Here is a 19,779-nt window from a genome sequence, read left to right on the forward strand (position 1 = left end):
TGGGGGGAGTACGGGGAGGGGATGTTGCGACCCCGGCCCAGGTAGGATGGAGCCGCTTCCCATCAGCTGCTGGGAATGGGGTGAAGGTGGGTACAACCCTTCCCGGGGGAGCTGGGATGGGGTGGGGAGATTCTATGTTTTATTTCTCACTCCTGTTGCAGCCCCCAGATCAGGATCAGCTTCCCCCCCCCGAACTGACCTTACCCCACTGATGCTCTAAGCGAGCCCAACACCACAGAAAAGGAAAAAAAAAAAAAACAAACAAAAAACCAAACAAACCCAAAACCAAAGAAAAAAAAATCCAAACCCAACCTTCCCTAAACTTTCTCCTCACTCCTTTCACCCCGATATATTTTCAAACCGGGGGGGACACCCCAGCTTTCCATCAAAAGGAAGGCAAGCCTAGTAATGAATAATAATACCTTTAAAAATATATATATATAAAATAAGGCGAGCCCGTAGCTTTGCCTGCGCTTTGGGAGCTGCTGCATCTTATTGGTCCTTAGGCCCCGCCGTGATACCCCCTTCCCCGGCCAGGAATAAAAGAAAGGAGCCGGAGCCTATCACAGCTCGCTCGTCCTCCCCACGGCCCCAACTTCGGCTCTTTAACAACTTCCAAACCTTCCATATCTGCAATTCCCCTCCTTTACCCCCCCCCCCCTCCAACTCTTCTCCTCCTCCCAGCCACCCCCCCATCCCCAGCATCCCTTCAGCCGCAGGCAGCAACCGCTTAAAAAAAAATAAAAAGAGGCAACAACAAAATAAGAGGGGGCGACTCGGCTCCCCACAAGCCCCCCCCCGCCTTCTCCCACACGCCCCCCCAGCCCTAAGCCCAGCCCAGCACCGAGACAACTTTGGCTGTGGCTGCTTCTCCCGGGTTACATTCCTCCGGAGCGCCCGCTCAGGCCGGTTGTGACATAGCCCTAAAAACTTAAAGAGGAATTTCTGGTGGGTGATTTCTTCCTGCCCCCCTCCCTCCCCAGCTCCTTTTTCCACCCTCTTTCTTAGCTTTTTAATTATTATTTTTCACTGGAGCAAAGATTTCTCCCTTGTTTTGCAGCCGCGGGAGGGAAGAGCGAAGCGCTTCGGCTCCGAGGACAGGCATCCCCGAAGCACCCCCCCCACAAGGCTCTCTTGGCTCTCCCGGGGCCAAGGGGTGCCCCCCACACTCCGGTTTGGACCGGACCCTCTCCACCTCCCCGAATCCCCCCCCCTTCCCTTCCCCTTTCCCCCTTACCATGGCAGCTCTGCCCGGGACGGTGCCTCGGATGATGCGCCCGGCTCCGGGGCAAAACTACCCTCGCACAGGCTTCCCCTTGGAAGGTAGGTCTGGGAAAACACCTCTCTATACCGCTTCTTTCCCTCTTCCAGCACCTCGGTATCACCCGGGAGGGGGGTGTCCAGGCTGCTCCGGGTGGGGATGCAGTTTTTGTAGCCGGGGGGGGTTCCCGACCTGAGCATCCAACTTCTCGCCGGCTATTTAGCTCCTTCCCTAACTACTCTCGTCCCCGCGAAACTACCAGCTCTGGGCTTGTTTTGTCCCCCTCTCCCTCTTGTTTTCCCTTATCTAAAGCAGTTCCAGGCGTCACGCAGATTTTTTTTTTTGGGGGGGCAAGTTCTCAAGGTTTTATGGTGGGTGGTTTTGTTTGTTTTTCTGTAAACCCGCAAATGTCCCGATGATTTGATCTCCCCCAAAAAGGTGCGGGAAAAACCAACCGAATGGCTTGTTTTCAACTTGTTTTTCGAGGAATTAAGAGGTGGAAAAAGCAGAAACCAAACTCAAAGTTGGGAGCATCCACTGGATGTCCTTGGCTGGGGTTGGCGAGGGGAAAAGGAGGGGGAACGACTTCGTAGCTGTCACCTCGCGAAGTGTCATCCCCGCCTCGCAGCGCATCAACTTTCCCCATCATCTGCTTTTTTTTTTTTTTTTTAATTTTATTCTCTTTGTGTTACGGGGTTATTCTTTCCGTGTAGGGGGGAGGGGGGGGGGAAGCGAAATTAGAGCGGGACCCTTCTCCCCGCATGATATTAAAACGGGAAAATTTCATCCAGCCCGTGATCAAGTGGCCAAACTCAAACCTGTGGAAAACCACGCAGGCTGCAAAACATACAAGCTGGGGGGATTTGTTAAAGTGCTTTTCTGTAGCAAATGAAGTAAAACAGACGGCAAGGGAAAGGATCAAAGGATTACAACAATATTTGCACAACATGACTGGGAATAATGAAAAGAGAGAGCGGCCGGTGGTTTTAGTACCTCTTGAATGTAAAATTGGCCACTCGAGTGTTATCTGTCGATAATGATATATCCAGGGAGTGCTGGCCAAGTGACTCGGAATTAGTGGTGCATGATTCTTGTTAAATCGCGAGGCAATTTCTGGAATCGACTTTTCTTTGTATAAAGAGAAAACTCACCCCCCTCGCCTTCCCCGGCTCTCACCCCCTCCAGCCTTTCTGTAAATTACCCAGCTGAGTTCTCCCCCTCTATCCACCCCCTTTTTTTTCTTTCCCCCTTCAATTTCCAGCCTGTGAAATCGTATTAATCTGCAAGATCTACATGGCGAGATATTTAAACAAATTGGGGAGGGGGATTAAGGAGCCGCTCCGGGCGGGGATGCTCCGCGCAAGGTGTCGGGGAAGCGGGGGGATCCCCAACCCGCTGTAAAAAAAAATAACCCACCAAAACCACACACACACACAAACAGAGGCCCTGGAGGGTTATTTAAAGGTTATTTCCTAACGTTTGTTTGAAAGCTGGCAGCCCCGTAATTCGGAGCAAGAAGTGGAGCGCGCTTTTTTTGGGGGGAAATGGGAACTTCTCGGGGGGCTTCGGGACGTGGTTTTTAAATCTTCCCCTTTGGCTGCGATTGAAAGTGTAGATGTGAAGTGCCCCACAAAAATTATATATATAGATGAGCACAGATAGCGGGCATCTCGCCGAGCTGGGTGATGATCGTGCGGGTCAGGAGTTATTTTTATTTTCCTCTGTCGGGGAAAAAAAACTTCTCGGTGACGAGGGATAAATATACGGAGGCCAGGGGATGAGCGGGAGGTTTTTTACGTTCCTTTAAAAATTCGAATATCTCTGCGGGGTTGGGGGGTGCATCCTGTTTTGCTGGATTTTTCCCTCTTTTAACTTTCCCCCTTTCTGTTGTTGTTGGTTTGTTGTTTTTCTCCCCACACCCCCCTTTGCTCTCCAGTTTCCACTCCGCTGGGCCAGGGCAGGGTGAACCAGCTCGGAGGGGTGTTCATCAACGGTCGACCACTTCCCAATCATATCCGGCATAAAATCGTGGAAATGGCTCATCACGGGATCCGACCCTGCGTGATTTCCCGACAGTTGAGGGTCTCCCATGGTTGTGTCTCCAAAATCCTCTGTAGGTACCAGGAAACCGGTTCCATCCGTCCCGGAGCCATCGGAGGCAGCAAACCCAGGGTGAGTGCAATGCTGGGGCCGAGCTGAACCGCCCTCCTGGTAAAAAGAAAATTAAACAACAAAAAAATAAGATTTCTTTCAGGGTTGTAAGGTTTTTTTTCAAGTAGACACGCAGGGAAAAGGGAGAGGAGGGGAAGGGGCTTTAATAAAGCTGCAATTTGCAGGCTCAGATGGGTAAAAATCAGTGCAGAGTTGAAGGCGTCGAATAAATTAAAGCGATTTTCTTCCCCACCTCCGTGTGCAACAAGTGGTGCGAGTTCAAGTATTTGCTTCGGCCTCGGTGTGTGGGGAGGAGACGAGCCGGGGTGTTTCAGGGATTAATAAAAGGAGGAGTGTACCCAACTCCCCCCAAAAAGCATCCCCTGCACCCCTCCCTGCCTCCTTCACCCCTGGGGCTCAGGATAAGCTCATCCTTGGCCCCCAGAGACTTTACTTTTAGATTGGCCAACATTTGGGATAGAAGGGACTTTCCCTGCTTTATTTTCCTTCAACCCCCCCTCTTCAAATCCCTATTTTTAGCCCCAAAAAACAGCAGCCAGGGCGAGGAGGTTTTGACCCGAGCAGTTTCTATTTTCAATTAAAAGCGCTTTTGTGTTTGTTGTGTTTCCCCCCCCCCGCTCCTCCTCTCTCCCCTTCCCAAACTCTACACACGTGGGCACGCACCGATGATGTCCCTTGATCACAAAAGCAGGTTGCGACTCCCGACGTGGAGAAGAAAATCGAGGAATACAAACGGGAAAACCCCGGGATGTTTAGCTGGGAGATCCGGGACAGGCTCCTGAAGGATGGGCACTGTGACCGCAGCACTGTGCCCTCAGGTGAGAAGGCAGCTTGGCAAGAAGGACCCCCGGAGACCTGTAGGAAGATGGAGGGAAATTATTAGCACCCCTAAATATATATATATAAAATGTTTCCAGGGGTTGCAAACGTCCTCTTGGCCTTCGCTTTCCTAGGGGAGGAGAAAAAGGAAAATAAAAACTCACCCCCAAGCAAACCCACAGCAGGAGAAGAGGGGGGTTGTACCCTGGCCATGCTGCGGTCTGCTAGAAAAACAGACACAAACAAACCAATTTTCCCAACTTATTCCAATTCCCTTGGAAGCAGAGGGGCTCTCAGCATGGAGGGAGAGTACACGGAGGCAGCCCCCAAAGCTGGGGTGAAAAACAGACCCCGGTTGCCCTGTTGGGACTTGCTCAGTGGCAAGGGCCACAGAGCAGTGTTTCCTTCAGCCAGGGCCCCCCATCACTAGTGGGAAGTGACCCTGAACCCCAATATTTGATCTGCAGGGATGTGTGAGCTCTTTAGGTCCTGGCTGAGAGTTTCCCTCTGGTTATGGGGGGCTGAGTTTTCTCTGTAGGGCTCATCTCGCCCAAAAAGTGGGATCCAAGGCAGGGGCCAGGTCTGAATACAGGCTATGGATGCCATTTGGGACTGGTGGAAGAGGGGCAGAGATGGGTATTGGGGGGCTTTTTCCTTGTTACAAAGCATGGGGTAACCCTGGGGTTGTTGGTGCTCCGTGGGGAGTTGTACGCAACTGGATGCTGCTGGTGCTGGGTGTCACAGGGAGATGGTGATGTGCACATCCAACTTTGGGTGTCCAACCTGGAGAACCCAGGGGTGTTTTGGAGGGTGTAAAGGACCAGGCAGGCGTGTACCCCTGGGGAAAAGGGGGTGCAGATGGCCTTGGTGGAGGTGCAAAACCTCCTGCACAAGTTGTGCAGCCTCGGCTTGGGTTTTCCTCACTGGCTCCCACCTTGCCTTCCCAGGCAGCTTATACTTGCCTTTTTGTCTTTGACTGTCTGAGGTTTAGTGAGTTCGATTAGCCGTGTGCTACGCATCAAATTCGGGAAGAAAGAGGAAGAGGAGGACTGTGACAAGAAGGAGGAAGATGGGGAGAAGAAGGCCAAGCACAGCATAGACGGCATCCTGGGCGACAAAGGTAAAAAGCGGCTGCGCTGGCACCCAGGGCTGGGTTTGGAGGGGACCTTTGGGAGAGGGGACACGTCCCTCCCTACCAAGAGTAAGACAAGGGGTGGCTCCAGAACCTCTCGTGTTTGTCCTTTTTGCAAATGACTGATGGCAGAGTCGAGGGTGTGATGCAAGGCCCTGGGAGAGGAAGGTGGTACCCAGCCCCTCCGGCTGCGGATGCTTTCCCAGGAGAAGAGTTTGTTGGTGTTTTGCTCTGGATCCATTATTTATAATGAGGGGAAGGAGATGATGGGGGTGGGGGGGGAGGCATCCCTGATTCCTAAATGAATTTGTTAAACAGATTTCTCTCTAACTGGTCCCCTGAAACTCTGGCTGACAGTTGACCGATTTGGCCAATCAATATCAATTAGAGGAGCCGGGATCGGCGCTGAGCTGGGGCTGCCGAGGGGATACTGGGGGCAGAGGGGGGGTCCTTGGATTGAAGGAAATGGGGAGAGGCAGGGGTCTGAGCCCCTGAATCGAATCAGGAAGAAAAAATAAATGTGGGAAACCTTGAAGCCAGTGGAGGATAAGAGCAGGGGGGGCACTGCAATCATCTCCCACGGTTGGTGTTTTCATCTCGTGGGAGGAAAAATTAAACTTTTGAGAGCTCCTGTGTTGGGGGTGGGGGGGGCGGGGTGGGGGGCGTGGGGTGGCCGGAGCCGGTCACTGTGTTGCTTGTAATTTGATTTTTGGCAAGTTCGGTGGAGGTGATGATTCCTCATTCCCTCCTGCCCCCCCCCAAAATGTGGGTAAGATGGCATTTGTAGCGCACGTAATTCAGATTTATCAATGAGGGCGTTTGCAAAGATGAGGAAGTTTTAAGCAAGGGGAGGGAGGAGTCGCTCTCTGGGTTTGGGGCAGAAAATTATTTCCTTGTGTGTCAGAGCTCAGGGTTTTCTGGGGAGAAAACCAGTAATTATACAGGTCTTGGAGATGAGCTTCTGGGAATTTGGGGTTTGCTACTTTTTTCTCCAAAATTGATGGTAAAATGGTGATGATCTGTCCGGGGTTGGATCGATTGGAATTTTTGGGGGATTTGTGATATGGGTTGTGTAGAGGGAATGGGGTAAGAGTTATTTTCCATACGGAGAGGATCCCAAATCCGGGTGTGGGAAGTCGGGGGCAGGGGGGGCATCGCTTAAAAAGTTTCTCACTAGCTACAAAGTTTTCCCCATTTTGGGAGCAGGGAAATATTGAAGTGGGGGGAAAATTGGGGCAGGGAAAAATCATCTCCTTGTCACCATTAAACGTTAGTGGGAGTTTTGAAATGAAGGTGCACAAAGAGGTTTGGTTTGTGTTTTTGTTTTTTTTTAAGGATCCGATCCTCCTTTTTTTTTTTTCCAACCTTGAAGATGAACTTCACTTACAAAGACCTTCAAGTCTATTGAAGCTTTATAAGCAAAAGATTCCTGACCACAAAACCAAACAGTGGAAGGAGAAAAAAAAAAAAAAGACAGAGAGAAAAAGGGGGGAAAGAAAAAAAAAAAGGAGGGGGGGGAAGGGGGGAAAACCCGAGGCTGCCTTAAAAATGGAGTAAAGGGATGGGGGAGGGAGGGCTTGTCTATTCTCATTCAAAATTCTGCAAGGAGGAGAAAAAGTTGGGACAAAGGGCCAAGGAAGGGAAGAAAGGGAGATAAATTATTCAAAACTCCCTGCTGTTAGATAGTTTTGTAATATTATAGGACCGTCTGTTGGAAAAAAGGGATAGCCGTTGGACGGGGCAAAACGTTGCTTGTGATTTGGAAACAGGCGATGCACATTTGCAAATCGGGGCTATTGTGTCCGTGAAAAGCTTCTCCCCCCCCGCAACCCATCATTTTGGGGTGTTTTTAATTTTATTTAGGGTTGGAGAGGCGGGGGCTGGAAAGATTTTTTGCGTTTAGGATTTTATTCGAGCTTGACCGCTTGAAAAAAATATAAATAAATTCATTTTTAAAGTGCTGGTTGATTTATTTCCCGCCCCCCCGCCCCTCCCCCCCCCCCCCCGTCTCCCTTGGCCGTGTTTTTCCCCAAAATATATAAATAAATAAGTAAAAGAGGGGAAGGAGCTGGAGGCTTTTTATTCCTTTAATAACATGCAGAAGCGCGTGTCTATAAGCAAAACAAAACGCTCCCTTCTTCCTTCATGGGTAATATCGCGGACAAATAAAACACGAGCCCCCATTTCTTTATGAAACCAGCTCGGTTTGAATCGAGGGCTAATTTGGGCAAATTCCTGATGCCGGAACCCGCGGAGCTCCGCGTTACATCCGAGCACTCAAGCTCCGCGCCTTGTCACATCCCTTGAGATAAATCCCGATGATTGATCAGTCTTTTTTTGGGGGTTGTTTTGTTGTTTGGGGTTTATCTCCTTCTCAGTCGCGCCCTGACTCCCTAGAATCGAGGAGAAATCACTCCAAAATAAAGCTTTAATTTGGGATTTTGGGACGGGGGGAGCATCAGCCGCAGCGGGTTCGATCTGGCACCGTCCGAGCGACCGCCACAAGGTCGAGTGTAATTAAAATAACGTAATTAAAATTAATAACAATAGTAATAATAATAATTTACCGCCATCAAATGTATTTTTTTTTTCCACCTTCGGAAAAGTTTTCTCCTCCCCAATGAAGGTATTTGATGTTTCAACTTGTAAAAGACGCCGAGGAGGGGGGAGGTGAGGTTGGAATTTGATTTTTTGCTCCGAAAGAATAAGACTCTTTGGAGATTCCCCACTCCCCCTTTTCCCAACCCTACCAGTTTCCCTGCGAGATTTGCACCAAAATACAAATACTAACCCTCTCCTGACACTTGTTCTCCACCTCTGCTTTTTCTTTTTTTAAAAACAAAACCAAAAGCCACGCGGTTTTATTAATTATTATTTTTTCGGGCGGGGGGCGGGGGAAACTTTGTTTTGGCCTTTTTTTCCTCTTGACAAACGCCTTTGCTCCATTTGCGGGTTCTCCTTGCGGGGAGCCGGAGGAAGACAGCCCTAAATGCTCTCTCTTTTTAAGTGTTAAAGAAAGCTTCCACCCTGCGCCTGTTTCTTTCTATCGTCTGCTTGGCATTTAATAATGTTAAGACTTATTAGAGCTGGTAATGAAAACTGTGGCTGTTGAATAGGGAGCTGTGTTGGAGAAGGGTGTAATAGCTCCAAGGCATGCTAAGAAATGTATTTATCCCCAATCAGTACTCACTCTCTGAGTTCCCAGCACAAACGTTAAGTTGAAGGGTTTTAAGGCAGATTAAATTGAGCCTTTATTTCTTTGCACTTTCATCTTTAAACGGCTCACTCCAGCTAGCCCTGGGCATATATTCATGAGGCTTCACTTTATTTTTATATATATATATTTAATATTTTTTTTCCTACCCTTGTTAAGCCCGAGTTATTATTATTTGGGGTTGTTGTTATTTATTGTGGCTGGTGGGGTTTGTTAGGGAGGGTCACGCGTGGGTGATGCGTTGCCCTCCCGCACACCCGAGGTGCTCGGTGGGGAGGGAAGGTTGTTGTGTGTTGTGGTTTGTTGGGTTTTTTTGGGGGGGTTGTCACACGGATAGCCCCCAAAATCTAAGGGGGTGCTGGGGAAGGTGCTGAGGGTTTGAAGCGGGAGGAGCAGGGGCGGGGAAGAGGCCTCATCCTGGCGGGGTATTAATTGCAACCAGACGCGGGGGGAAGGAAAAGGGGGGGGTCGGTGGGGTTATGGGGAAGGCGAGTTGCCTGGACTGGAGGAGAGGGAAGTTCAGGGACTTCCTCCCCCTTGGGGTGTCACTCCACGAGTGGGGACAGCATGTCCTCCCCCTGCAAGGCACAGGGATACAGGGAGGGCAAGATCCTGCCTGCGGAGGATGCTCCGGGCTGAGCCGGTGCTCAGCGGGTTACACATGGGGGGGCGGAAAAAAACACGGGTCGAGAGGGAGGGGTGTTTAAAAATGAATTTTCTCCTCGGTTTTCTTTCTCCGAACTCCGCTTTATCGCAAGGAGTTTTCTTGCACCGAGAGCAGCGTGGAAATATTGATTGGGATGGGGAAAGGCGAGTGAGAAAGGCAGGGATAGCAGGAGGGGGGGGGGATTTTTCTTGGAAGTGGGGAACGCATCCAGGTGGGAAGAGCAGTTGGGGGTTTGGGGGGGGGGGTTATTTGGACACTCGGAGGTGATAATTATTTAATTTGGTAGCGGTCAGTGCCGCTTATGTAGGGGTTTTGGGGGGACTGGAGTTGTTTGGACTAGGTGTAGCAGGTCCTGCCAAATTTAATTAAACTGGGGGACGGGAAGGGATGGGGAGAAAGAGGAGAGGAGCCCCCCCCACACCTGGAAAGGGGCTTTGTTTCCAAAGCTGGGAAGCGGGGGGGGGGGGGGGGGGGTTTGAGGGGGAGAGGGGATACGGAGTCAATTTATCAGCAAACAATCTGCATCGATTTAAAACCAACAAGCGCTTTCTCTGTCAATGTATGTTTAGAAGGGGAGATGGGGGGGGTTGGAAAGGGGCGGGGGGGGGGGGGGGGCGTTGTGGAAGGAATAGACACTTCATCAAATCAAGGGATTACGAAAGGTTGGCAATCTAATCAAACAGAGACCAGGCGGGATTTGTGAGTGTTGCGAGTGGGATCAGCTCTAATAATGGGGGGCAGGAAAGAGATAGGGTAGTGTCAAGCAATTCATTGGCTTTAGGCTGAGTTATTCTGTGCATATTTCAGGGAGAGAGAAGAGAAAAAAAGGAGGGGAGAAAAAAAGAAAAAAGGGAAAGAAAAAAAAATAGGGAGAGGGAGAAGGAAGGGGGGGCTGGATGTGAGCACACACGGAGCTTACATGTCACAAAAAAAGCTGAGACAAATGAGGTACAACAATAAACACAGATAACAATTACAAAGGCAAACAGTGGCTTTTGGGAACAAGTAGCTGCAGAACCTGGTCTACATAAACAAAGTAGGCAAATGTTTGCAAGATAAACTCCTTCTTAAATCAAGTGTGACGGGAAGGAGAGAAGAGAGGAGGAGAGATAAGGTTGGAGGGGGGAATAAACGAGTATAATCTAATACAAGACGTTTTAAAAAACAAACTTAAGACAAGGATGCGGGGACAGGAGTTCAATTATTCAGTAGGAAGTGAAATAATATAAGGGAGATGTTTGTGATCCAGGGTTTGTTCGGTGGTTTGGGTTGTTGGGGTTTTGTTTTTTTATTTTTCTACATCATTCCCCCCCCCCCTGTTTGGGGGAGAATAATAGGTTCAATTATAGACCTGGGGGGAGGAAATAAGGCATATATTGATATCAGGAGCATTGGCTGGCAGGTGGGGTGCCCGGGGTTCAGCTCAGAAGGGAGAGGAAATACATTCTAGATTTTATAATGCATTATTTGAAGGTGGATGGTAGATTACATTAGACTGGGAAGGGTAGGAAGTAGGTATTTGGCCATGCGGGGGAGATGGATGCCGTGATAGAGGGAAATCGGAAGGAAGCTGTAAGGACTATTTCTAATCCGAGGTTTCGCCCGTAATTGGGGTAGGAGAGAGGAGGCAGAGATTGAATTAAGAGGCAGGAAGGCTGTGAGGGAAATGTGTGATCCAGGTGTGTGTAGGGGATTGTTCGGAAACAAACAGATCCCCCCCCAAAAAAACCCAACAAACCCAACCCTCTCAACTCCCAAATAATTTAAAGAAGTAGCTGAAGGTTGTGTTGGGGCTTATTCTCTTTTATAAAAACATGTATGTGTGGATCTCTCCAAATGAGAATTGTATATAAGAGGGGAGAGACGTGTCTGCAGTGTGGTTAAAGGAATTAGATATTTACCAGTTTGAAATAAGCCTGGTTATAAAAAAAAAAGGGAGAGAGAGAGAGACACTGAAAAGATGAGACGGGAGAACACTTCAAACGAATTCATCATCTGGAGTGGTGAAGGGGAGATTTAGCGACAGTATTGGGAAGTTATTTAGATATTAATAACATATTTTCCTGAGGCGTCAGGAGTGCCTCCATACGCACTTTTTTCTCGCAGCTATTTGGCTGGGTGAAATATGGGAGACCCAAATGTTGGGAAGAGATAACACAATCAGCCTAGCCCTGGTCCTGCGACTGCATCATAGCATTAAACCCGGATTAACCTCCCCTTTCTCCCCCTCTCCCAGTTCCCCCCCCCCTCCCCGTTTCCAAGCCCCCCCACCCCGAGAAGCTTTCCAAATTTTTCAGGGGAATTTACATGGCAGGATTTTAAAGCACATATAACACTAGCCTTAAAGCTGTAAGGTACTTACTCGAGCATTAGGGTGAGGCGGAGGGGGGGAAGTATCTTTCTGAAAATTACGTTTGCTACAAAAGAAATAAGCAAATAAGGCACCCTCTTAAGACCTGAGCTTTGGAGATATTATATATTTATAGAGACTATTCTTAAAAAAAAAAAAAAAAAAAAAAGAAAAAAAAGAAAAAAAAAGCCCATTTCAATCATCTGCCACACCAGCCACACCAGTCTTCATCACCACCGGGGGTTTTTTTTTTTTTTTTTTTTTTTTTTTTTTTTGCTTTTTGTGATTTAATCTGAACTTCAGTCTGAATTGGGCTTTGCTTTTGGGGGCGAGAAGATGTTGGGGAAGGGGGTCCCAAACTGGGAAGCAGCGAAGGGTGGAGAAGAAAGGGGAGGGTGAAATCCCTGCCTTCCCCAGGGGTGGGAGCTGCTCCAGCCCGGCCGGGCACCACTTCCCCATTCCCGGAGGGTTGGAGCTACCAGAGCCCTGGGGGCAGGATTTTTGGGGGGGGCTTCTTGTCCCTTCCTTCTCAATCAGCTCAGAAAAAAATAAACTAAGGAGTTGGGAAGCGCAGGTGCAGCTCAGGAAGGGAGGAGATGTTGGGATGGGAATGCGGCTTTGCTGGGGTGCCCGAGCCTGGGGGGTTTGCTATATCCCCCTCCCCAAAAACCTTCCTCCTTCCCGGCACATCCCGGCCCGGGAATGACACTCGCAAGGGGGGGCTCGTCTGTGCTCTCGCACTTTGCATGATCTTCCCACAAAAGAAATTAGATGTCAGCTAATGCCTGTTTATAAAGACATTTGTCATCCGGAGTTGGGGAAGAGTGGGGAAGGGATGAGGGGGAGGGCGAGAACCAGAACTGGAGCTTTTTATTTTACTGCTTTATATATATATATATATATGTATATATGCATATATATATTATAGCCAAATAAGAAGGTGTAAGTGATGGTGATGGTATTCTGGGACCGACCCCCGTACTTGAGCGGAGCTCAGGGCTGTCAGAAGGGAGAGGGAGGATTGCACCTCTTTGGAGGGGGGTTGTCCCTCCTTGGAGGGGCTGGGAAACGGGGGGTGGGGGGAAGAGAGAAAGAAAAAGTAGGTGAGGAAAAGTAGAGGCAGCTTGAGGAAATTGAGAAGCTTATAGTCTTTGATCCTTGGATGCTTTTCCTTATCAGAAACATTTGTGGTGACACTGGTACAAAGGAAGTTCATCATATTACAGACTGCTCGGGCTGCTTGCAGGCATCACTGTCTATTAATTAGCAGGCGCTCTGTCTTGTGGGACACACTAGATCTGAAGCTACATATTACTTGCTTGGATGGCTCTGGGTCCTGTGATGAATTGTTGTAAAGAGCCGTTGCTGTTCATAGGCTCTGCAGGGACAGGCAAGGCAGAGGGGAGGCGGGGAGGACCCTCGGTTCATTCATGAATTATATCTATATCTATCAATCTATAGCCGGAGACGGGGAGGGAGAGGGGAAGGGGTTCACTCATTCATGAACTTTGGATTTGGGGAGACATCTTAGCTCATCCATTTTGTGCGTGGCTGCGGGTCCGGCCGGGCTGTGCAGCTCCTGCGGGGGCGGGTTTGGGGGTTGAGATGAGGGAAAACGCTGGTTTAAAGGAAATAATAATAGTAATAATACAAGTATAAAAGACTAGAGAAGTCTTGCTAAAGAGAGAGCAAGTGAGGCGATGGGGTCGCACTGGAAATGAAGGGTTTCCCTCCCCTCAACAGCATCCCACCCGAGGGATGGTTCCTTTGCACCTCCACCTGGCAGTGTCAAAAAAAAGGTGTTTTGTTGGGTTTTTTTTGGGGGGTGGAAGCTGAGGTTCAAAGAGAGGACTGTCCTTCTGTGGCTGGTCAGTCCCCGCTGCCCTGCCCCGGCTGGAGGGGGTTGGAGGGATGTCCCTCAGCCCCACGGAGGGATGTCCCTCAGCCCCACGGAAGGATGTCCCTCAGCCCCACGGAGGGATGCTGCACAGCCCCACGGGTGATTTCGGGGGTGTGCAGCAGAGGCAGAGGAAGTGCAGACTATTTTCACACCCGCTCTCCCCTTCAAGTTTGCTGTCCCGTGCCCCCGGGCTCGCTCTTTTTGGAAAAGGGAGGGGAAAAAAACCACCACCACCAAAACTTCTTGGTTTTTCACTCTTCTCCTCTGGGTTTTTTGTTGTTTTGGTTGGGTTGTGTTTTGTTTTTTTTTTCCTCTCTGTTGCTAAAATTGGAAGGCAGCACTCTGCCTGACCCTGGGGAGCGGGGCTGAGGGCAGGGCGGGCGGCGGGGCTCCCTCCCGGGCGAGGTGCGGGCAGCTGGGGGGGGACACCCGGCAGCCTTCAGCCTTCACTGCCTTCTTTGTCCGGAGCCCCTAAAGACCGCGGATCAAAGTGACCTGGTGGCATCTTTAAAGGAAAGGAGAGAGGAGGGGGTGGGAAGGCGGGGAAAAGGGTTATATGTGTGCGGGGCGGGGGGGGGAAAGCCAGTTAGGAAACTGCCATCCCCAAACCCAAAGAAGAGAAGATGGGGGGTCCTCAAAAAAATAATTATTTTTGCTGTTTTCGATGGGAATTTCCATTCCTGCCATTTGCATTCCTGACATTTCCATTTGCGTCCAAATCAGGAGTGGAAGGGCAAAGAAATCAGGAGTGGAAGAGAAAATCCGGGGCGACCGCGATTATGTCTGTTTATTTGTTCGTCTATTTATTTATTTATTTCCATTCCCATTATGGGGACGAACTGATTTGCATTTTTATTGGGAGAGGGAGGAAAAGTTGACACGATTGCTCAAACGAGAAGACGCTTTTGAGCAACTCTCCCTGCAAGGGGAGTTAAAAAAATATTCGGGTGTTTTTATTATTTATTTGGGGTTTTTTTCGCCTCGCCTAAAGTTAGAAGGGTCCTTAAATCGTCCGTGAAACTTCCCACTGTTAAACAACTTGGTTAAAAATCATGATGATTATTTTTCTTGCGAAAAATCAATCCAACCAGAGCTTCATCTGCCGCTTTTAATGAAGATCTGCTGCGTTAGTTTGCTTTTATTTTTATTTTAGTTTAAATATATAAGCGTCTTGAAAAGGAAAGGGTGAAGGTACAAAGGATACTTGGATGTCGAGGGATATTCAGGGGACAGTCATGTTTAAATTCACTACAATTGTCTCCGGCACATTTGATTGCTCGGAAAAAGAAAGAAACATTGACATGAATAGGAATGGGGGCTGGGGGGGGGACGGGATTAATAGCCCCCAATCTTTGTATGGTGTAAATTATCCAAGGAGGGCAGAAAGTGGGAGCTGCTGGTGATTTTTAGAGTAAAAAGGTAGAGTTTTCCAGAGGGATTCGTTATTTTTCTGTGCAGTAACTTAATTATTTTCCAATTCTTCCCTCACTTCGTGAGAAAATGCTCGTTTGATGCTTAAATAGCAGCAAATTGAGCTATTTGAAGCTTGCTTTTTTTTTCTTGCCTTTTTTTTTTTTTTTTTTTTTTTTGAGAATGTGAATATTTAGTTTGTACCTTGTTGCTCTGTTTCTTTTTCGTGGAGTTTTTTTTCCCCCTTAATCTCCTTCCAGCCACAAACCCTCCCTTGTGCGTGAGGCTGAATGTGCTCGCAGCGGGTAAACTGCAATTTCCATTCCTGAAACTCCAGCAAAAGGAGGAGAAAAGTTTGGGGCATTTTTGACAAATGTTGCTTTTTTTAAACAAACGAACAAAATAAATCAGTTCTTGCCACTCTCTGTTCACTGGAGGGGGGGACAGAGAATGAGGGAGAGACGCTACAGCCCCAGATTAAAACGCATCTAAAGGACGAGGGGATCCAAGATGGTTAAATCCAAGTGATGTTGGGGAGGGGGAAATGATAAATATTATGTCAAAATCTCCGTGCTTCTCAAGGGAAAATGCTCAGTGGTTAATAGTGAAGAGATGGACCATATTCCCCGTTTTCTACACGGCAAGAGCGTGTCAGCAAACCTCTGTCAAGGGGAAGAGGAAAATACAGGGTGGTGGTTGTGATCAGTGGCTAAAAACTTCAGCGCAGAGCAGAGAGCTGGTCGGGTTTAGAGTTCAGTTGCAAAGAGTCAAGTGACCCCCGCCGAGAAAAAAATATCCCGGTCACCCCCCACCCACTCCCCCTAAACCCTGTCAGCAGGGAAGCCTAAATATTGTAATTATTTTTTTCCCCTGCGAGGCGGGGAAGGGAAAAAGCGGAGTCGAAACCCCCGCGCCCTCGCTCCTCTCCCGGCTGCTGTGACTTCGTGACTTTTCTCTCCGATTTTAAACTTTCCCCAGGCTGAATTTGATCTTTTTAACTCTTTTGACACCTCCCCTTCTCTCTCCCCCCTCCTTTTCTGACTTTTTTTTTTTTTTTCCTCTCACTGTTTTCTCCCCTTAGCCTCCTCTCTCTTTTTGTCCGCCTTTCATTTGAAGCGAGGCTTTACAGCTTGCTACACTTTCTAAGTGCATCAATAGCCACTTTAGAAATACAAACAACTTTTAAAGATAAAATAACCAAACCAGAATGGGACTTTCAATGGGGAAATAGTTGTTGTCCTTTACCATGGAGTGTGCAGCCGCCTCTGCCTAATCCAGCTTTCATTTTCACCGACAAATGCCAAGAATCTATATCTGTCTCCCAACCCCTCGGGAGCTTGATTACACGACAAAAGGCTGCCATTATCCGCAGGAGAAAACAGGGAGGGGACACGGGGGCTCGGGCCTCTGAGGATGAGGGCATCTCCAAACTATTGACTTAGTGGATGAAGTCAAGAGCAAACACGCTGAGATCTAAAGGGGGGGAAGGCGCTTGCGGGAGAGGCGGGAGGGGGGCGATGCTCAGGGAAGGAGCAGAGGAAAAGCAGCAGCAGAAAGTCCTTGAAAGTAGCTCGGAATGGGAAGGAGAGAGGTTTGGGTGGGGGAATTAATCCAGCTGTGGAAAGGTTTTTCCCACTCCTCACTCAAGAGTGCAGGTTGACCAAGGAAAGCTCCCACTCGTTCTTCCACCCCCGAATACTTTTACCTCCCCCCCCCCCCCGCCTTGTGTCTTCCCTCGTTGTGAGATTTATTTTCTTCCCCACGGGGAAGCTGAGTCTTTCCTGCGACTGAGCCGGGAGGAGAGAAAAGGGAGGAAAAACTCAGTCCCCGCTTTTTGGGGACACGCCGGCACTGTGCGGAGACCTGTGCATCCTCCCCGCCTTGGGCGCAGCATCTCTCCCCAAGCTGCTGATACCCCCAAGAGTCTCCCCCCCAAAAAATATGGGAGGGCACAGAGCATGAGGAAATCCTCTCTTTGCTGCAGCAGCAGCGAAACGGAGCAAAAAAACCAGCGGCTGGACCCCAGTTTACTCCCCAAACTGGGTCAAGGTCTCGGCTGCGTGTTTGGCGGAGGAGCCAGGCTTGCTCCCCGGGCTCAGCCCCGCTGGGAATTAGGGGCTGCGAGGGATGGAGAAGGGAAGAAAAAAAAAAATAATAAAAAAACCAACAACCCAGCCTGCGAAGCCCCCGCGGGTCTGGCAGGGAGGAGAAGTCACCCCATGCCGCTGCTTTTCAGGTTTAACTGGCTGCGTTTTGCATGACTGCCTCATTAGCCACCGCTGAGCAGGGATTTACGGTCCAGGCTCATCCCGGCCCGTCGTGGACAAAAGTTATTTCAACCCTATCTGTAATTTATCTGGGTCACCTAGGGAGAAATCCTCCGGGTACGGCGAGTCCTAGAAGCGATGCCAAAGGAGTCCCACCGCCCTTAATTACTCTTTAATCAACCTAACGCAGTGGTCCTTTTAAAGAGCTGCTTTTGGTGCAAGAGCTGCGTTTAAGCATCTGCTTCCCGGCCGAGACTGGGGAGCCAAAAACCTGCTCCAGCTTAAAGGATTTAAAGGTGTGGAGAGTGTGTTTCGGGCTGGGCCCTGCGAGCATCCCTTTTGCTGTAATCACCAAAGTATTAAACAAAGGAAGAGGGTGGCGGGGAGGTGGGAAGAACCTGGAGGATCCGATTTAAACTACAAAGGCACAAAAGGAGCCGAAATTCATCTCTTAGGAAAAATTCATCTTTGCTGAGAGCGATGGGGAGATCAGGATAGGTATGGAGCGCTCCCATCTCCGGGCTGAGCTTTTCCTCCTTGCAATAAGCCCAGCCAGATAGTTTATTTTATGTTATTTATTTCCCACCCCTTCATAGAAAAAGGCGGTGAACCTGCTGTTTGCAGTGGGATGCTGACCCTGGTTTTCCTCGCCGAAATTTGGCTTTTCTTTGGGAAAGCTGCACGGTCTCCCCCGGCTTTGCGGTCCTACGGACAGTTTAGTGTCTGGCAGGGAAAGAGCAGCTGCTGCAAGAGAGAATAAGTATTAGGGGGAAAAAAAAAATCCTCGTAATCTTGGGACGTATATAATCTACGTCTCCCTGAATCCCAAAAGGCAGCGGGCCCGTCTCTCTGATTTATTTTTACGCTAGCCTAGTTTGCATCCCAAAGAAGTAAACTGCTATTTTTAACCGCTGGTTTAAAGCTTAATTAAAAGCCCCTAAACTGATTGTTTTGAAAATTGATTTAGAGGAATTGCCCCAGGGCTGAGACGCTATCTAAGCCAAGTTGCAGTCCCAGAGCTCGCAGTGGTGTCTGAATCGTTAACCCCGAAGAGGCTCAGGAGTCGCTGGGTATGGATGACACATGGGCCAGCGGGGTCCCTACACCCTCTGGAAAGAAAGGTCCTTTGTTAGCCCTGGCTACTGGCTTGCTTGGGTGGATCTCCGCTGGTTTCCTGGAGTTACGAGGTTTAATTGAATTAAGGGAAGCTCTGAGATGCTTGTGACATCGGGATGGGAGAGCCCTTCCTTTCATCTGCAGATCTTGGGGACCAGAGCTCCTCCGAGGGGGTCCTCGGGGTAGGGACGGGTGGATGCAGGAGAGAAGGGCCACGCCATCCCCAAAGGTGGGCTGTGCTGGGGGGACACAGGGTTTTTTTGGTGCTCAGAGCCCTTTTTCCCAGCCATCTGCGCCCGGCAGAGCAGCAGAGATGCCGTCGAGCCACCACTGCTGTAATTATCTTCAATTGCTTCCCCGGGAGAAGGGGCTTTACCTGCTTAAAAGGGGTGAAATGAAAGTTGGTTTCAAGGCTTGAGGCGGGGGGTGGGGGGGTGGTGGAGTTGAGAAGGGAAGTGGCATTTCAGCCCCGTAATTAGATGTAAACAAGAATAGAGACGGGGCTCCATGGTCAGACAACTTGATTGTTAAGGGATTAACACCTAAGTAAACCAATAAAGGCTCTGCGTTGCTGGTGAGAGGGCTGCGGGCCAGGCAGGGGCTGTGTAAGACTATCAAGACCTTAATGGGCTCCCCCCCGGCAGAGCCAGGGCGGCATATTAATAAACCCCCGAGAAAACGGTAGTTTATTCCCGGCCTGGACACGTGTGGGGCCACCCCAGCAATTTTAGAAGCTCGGTTTTAAAAGCTCTTGGCGAAGGTTTGAGTTAGTAGGGCGTGTTTCTGCTGCCTGGGAAATGCGGGGCGATATCCCTCTCTCCTTCGGGATGCCTCAAGGTGGGCACCCATCACTACCCGGCACCCATCATGACCCATCGCCCTATTTATTAGGGAAATACATGAGCTAGAAGGGGTCTCCTACCCACCCGTGTGTCACCAGCTCCACCTGTGTAAGTAGAACGGTTTATTTTGCACAAGCAGGTTCCTTCAACCCTAGTTTCTCCATCTTTTCCTAATAATAGCTTTAAAGAAGAAAAAAAATATCCTTCAGAGCCAGCTCTCCAGGTTTGCCTCCAACTGGGCTTTTGTAGCCGTTTCTTTTCCTCCCAGCTCGCCCTCGGTTGGTATTTTTCCCCCTTCCCCTCCCGCCTTGGCCAGACTTTGAGTGGATGGAGGAATTTAACCTTTGGAAATAATAAGAATTAAAAAGAAAATCAAGTCTGGCCTTAAGTGATGCGGTGGTACCTGTAAGCCTGATTTCCATGGCTTTCTGCCGGCGCGGATTTGGGATTGAGAGGTACCTGAAAGGCTCAGAGTCAAACTGAGTTCAATAACTTGGGTCTGTTTTGTTTTCCTCCATCTCCCCAGCTTCCAGTGGTCTCTTTACTCCGCTGGCAAGGCTAATATCGGAGCACTCTAGGGTGTGGGTATTTCTTCCTCCTGATTGCAAATAACCGAAAGATTAGCACCA

At 49.3% G+C, this 19,779-nt stretch overlaps 1 protein-coding gene across 6 annotated transcripts in view; it reads left to right on the forward strand.

The window, feature by feature from the left end:
- The first annotated feature begins 892 nt into the window (after window positions 1-892).
- PAX7 (paired box 7) overlaps window positions 893-19,779 on the forward strand; it is a 104,099-nt gene continuing 85,212 nt past the window's right edge. For 2 of the 6 annotated variants that reach the window (XM_051637524.1, XM_051637521.1), the window contains exons 1-5: window positions 893-948; window positions 1,061-1,323; window positions 3,198-3,433; window positions 4,122-4,251; window positions 5,244-5,372. In XM_051637524.1, coding sequence (XP_051493484.1) covers window positions 1,239-1,323; window positions 3,198-3,433; window positions 4,122-4,251; window positions 5,244-5,372 — 580 coding nt within the window. In that variant the 5' untranslated portion in view covers window positions 893-948; window positions 1,061-1,238. Of the gene's footprint in view, window positions 949-1,060; window positions 1,324-3,031; window positions 3,050-3,197; window positions 3,434-4,121; window positions 4,252-5,237; window positions 5,373-19,779 lie in introns of those variants that run through there. The other 4 variants (XM_051637518.1, XM_051637520.1, XM_051637522.1 and 1 more) reach the window with 4 other exon arrangements.

This window comes from Apus apus, chromosome 20 (assembly GCF_020740795.1).
Source record: "Apus apus isolate bApuApu2 chromosome 20, bApuApu2.pri.cur, whole genome shotgun sequence".
NCBI classification, from domain to species: domain Eukaryota; kingdom Metazoa; phylum Chordata; class Aves; order Apodiformes; family Apodidae; genus Apus; species Apus apus.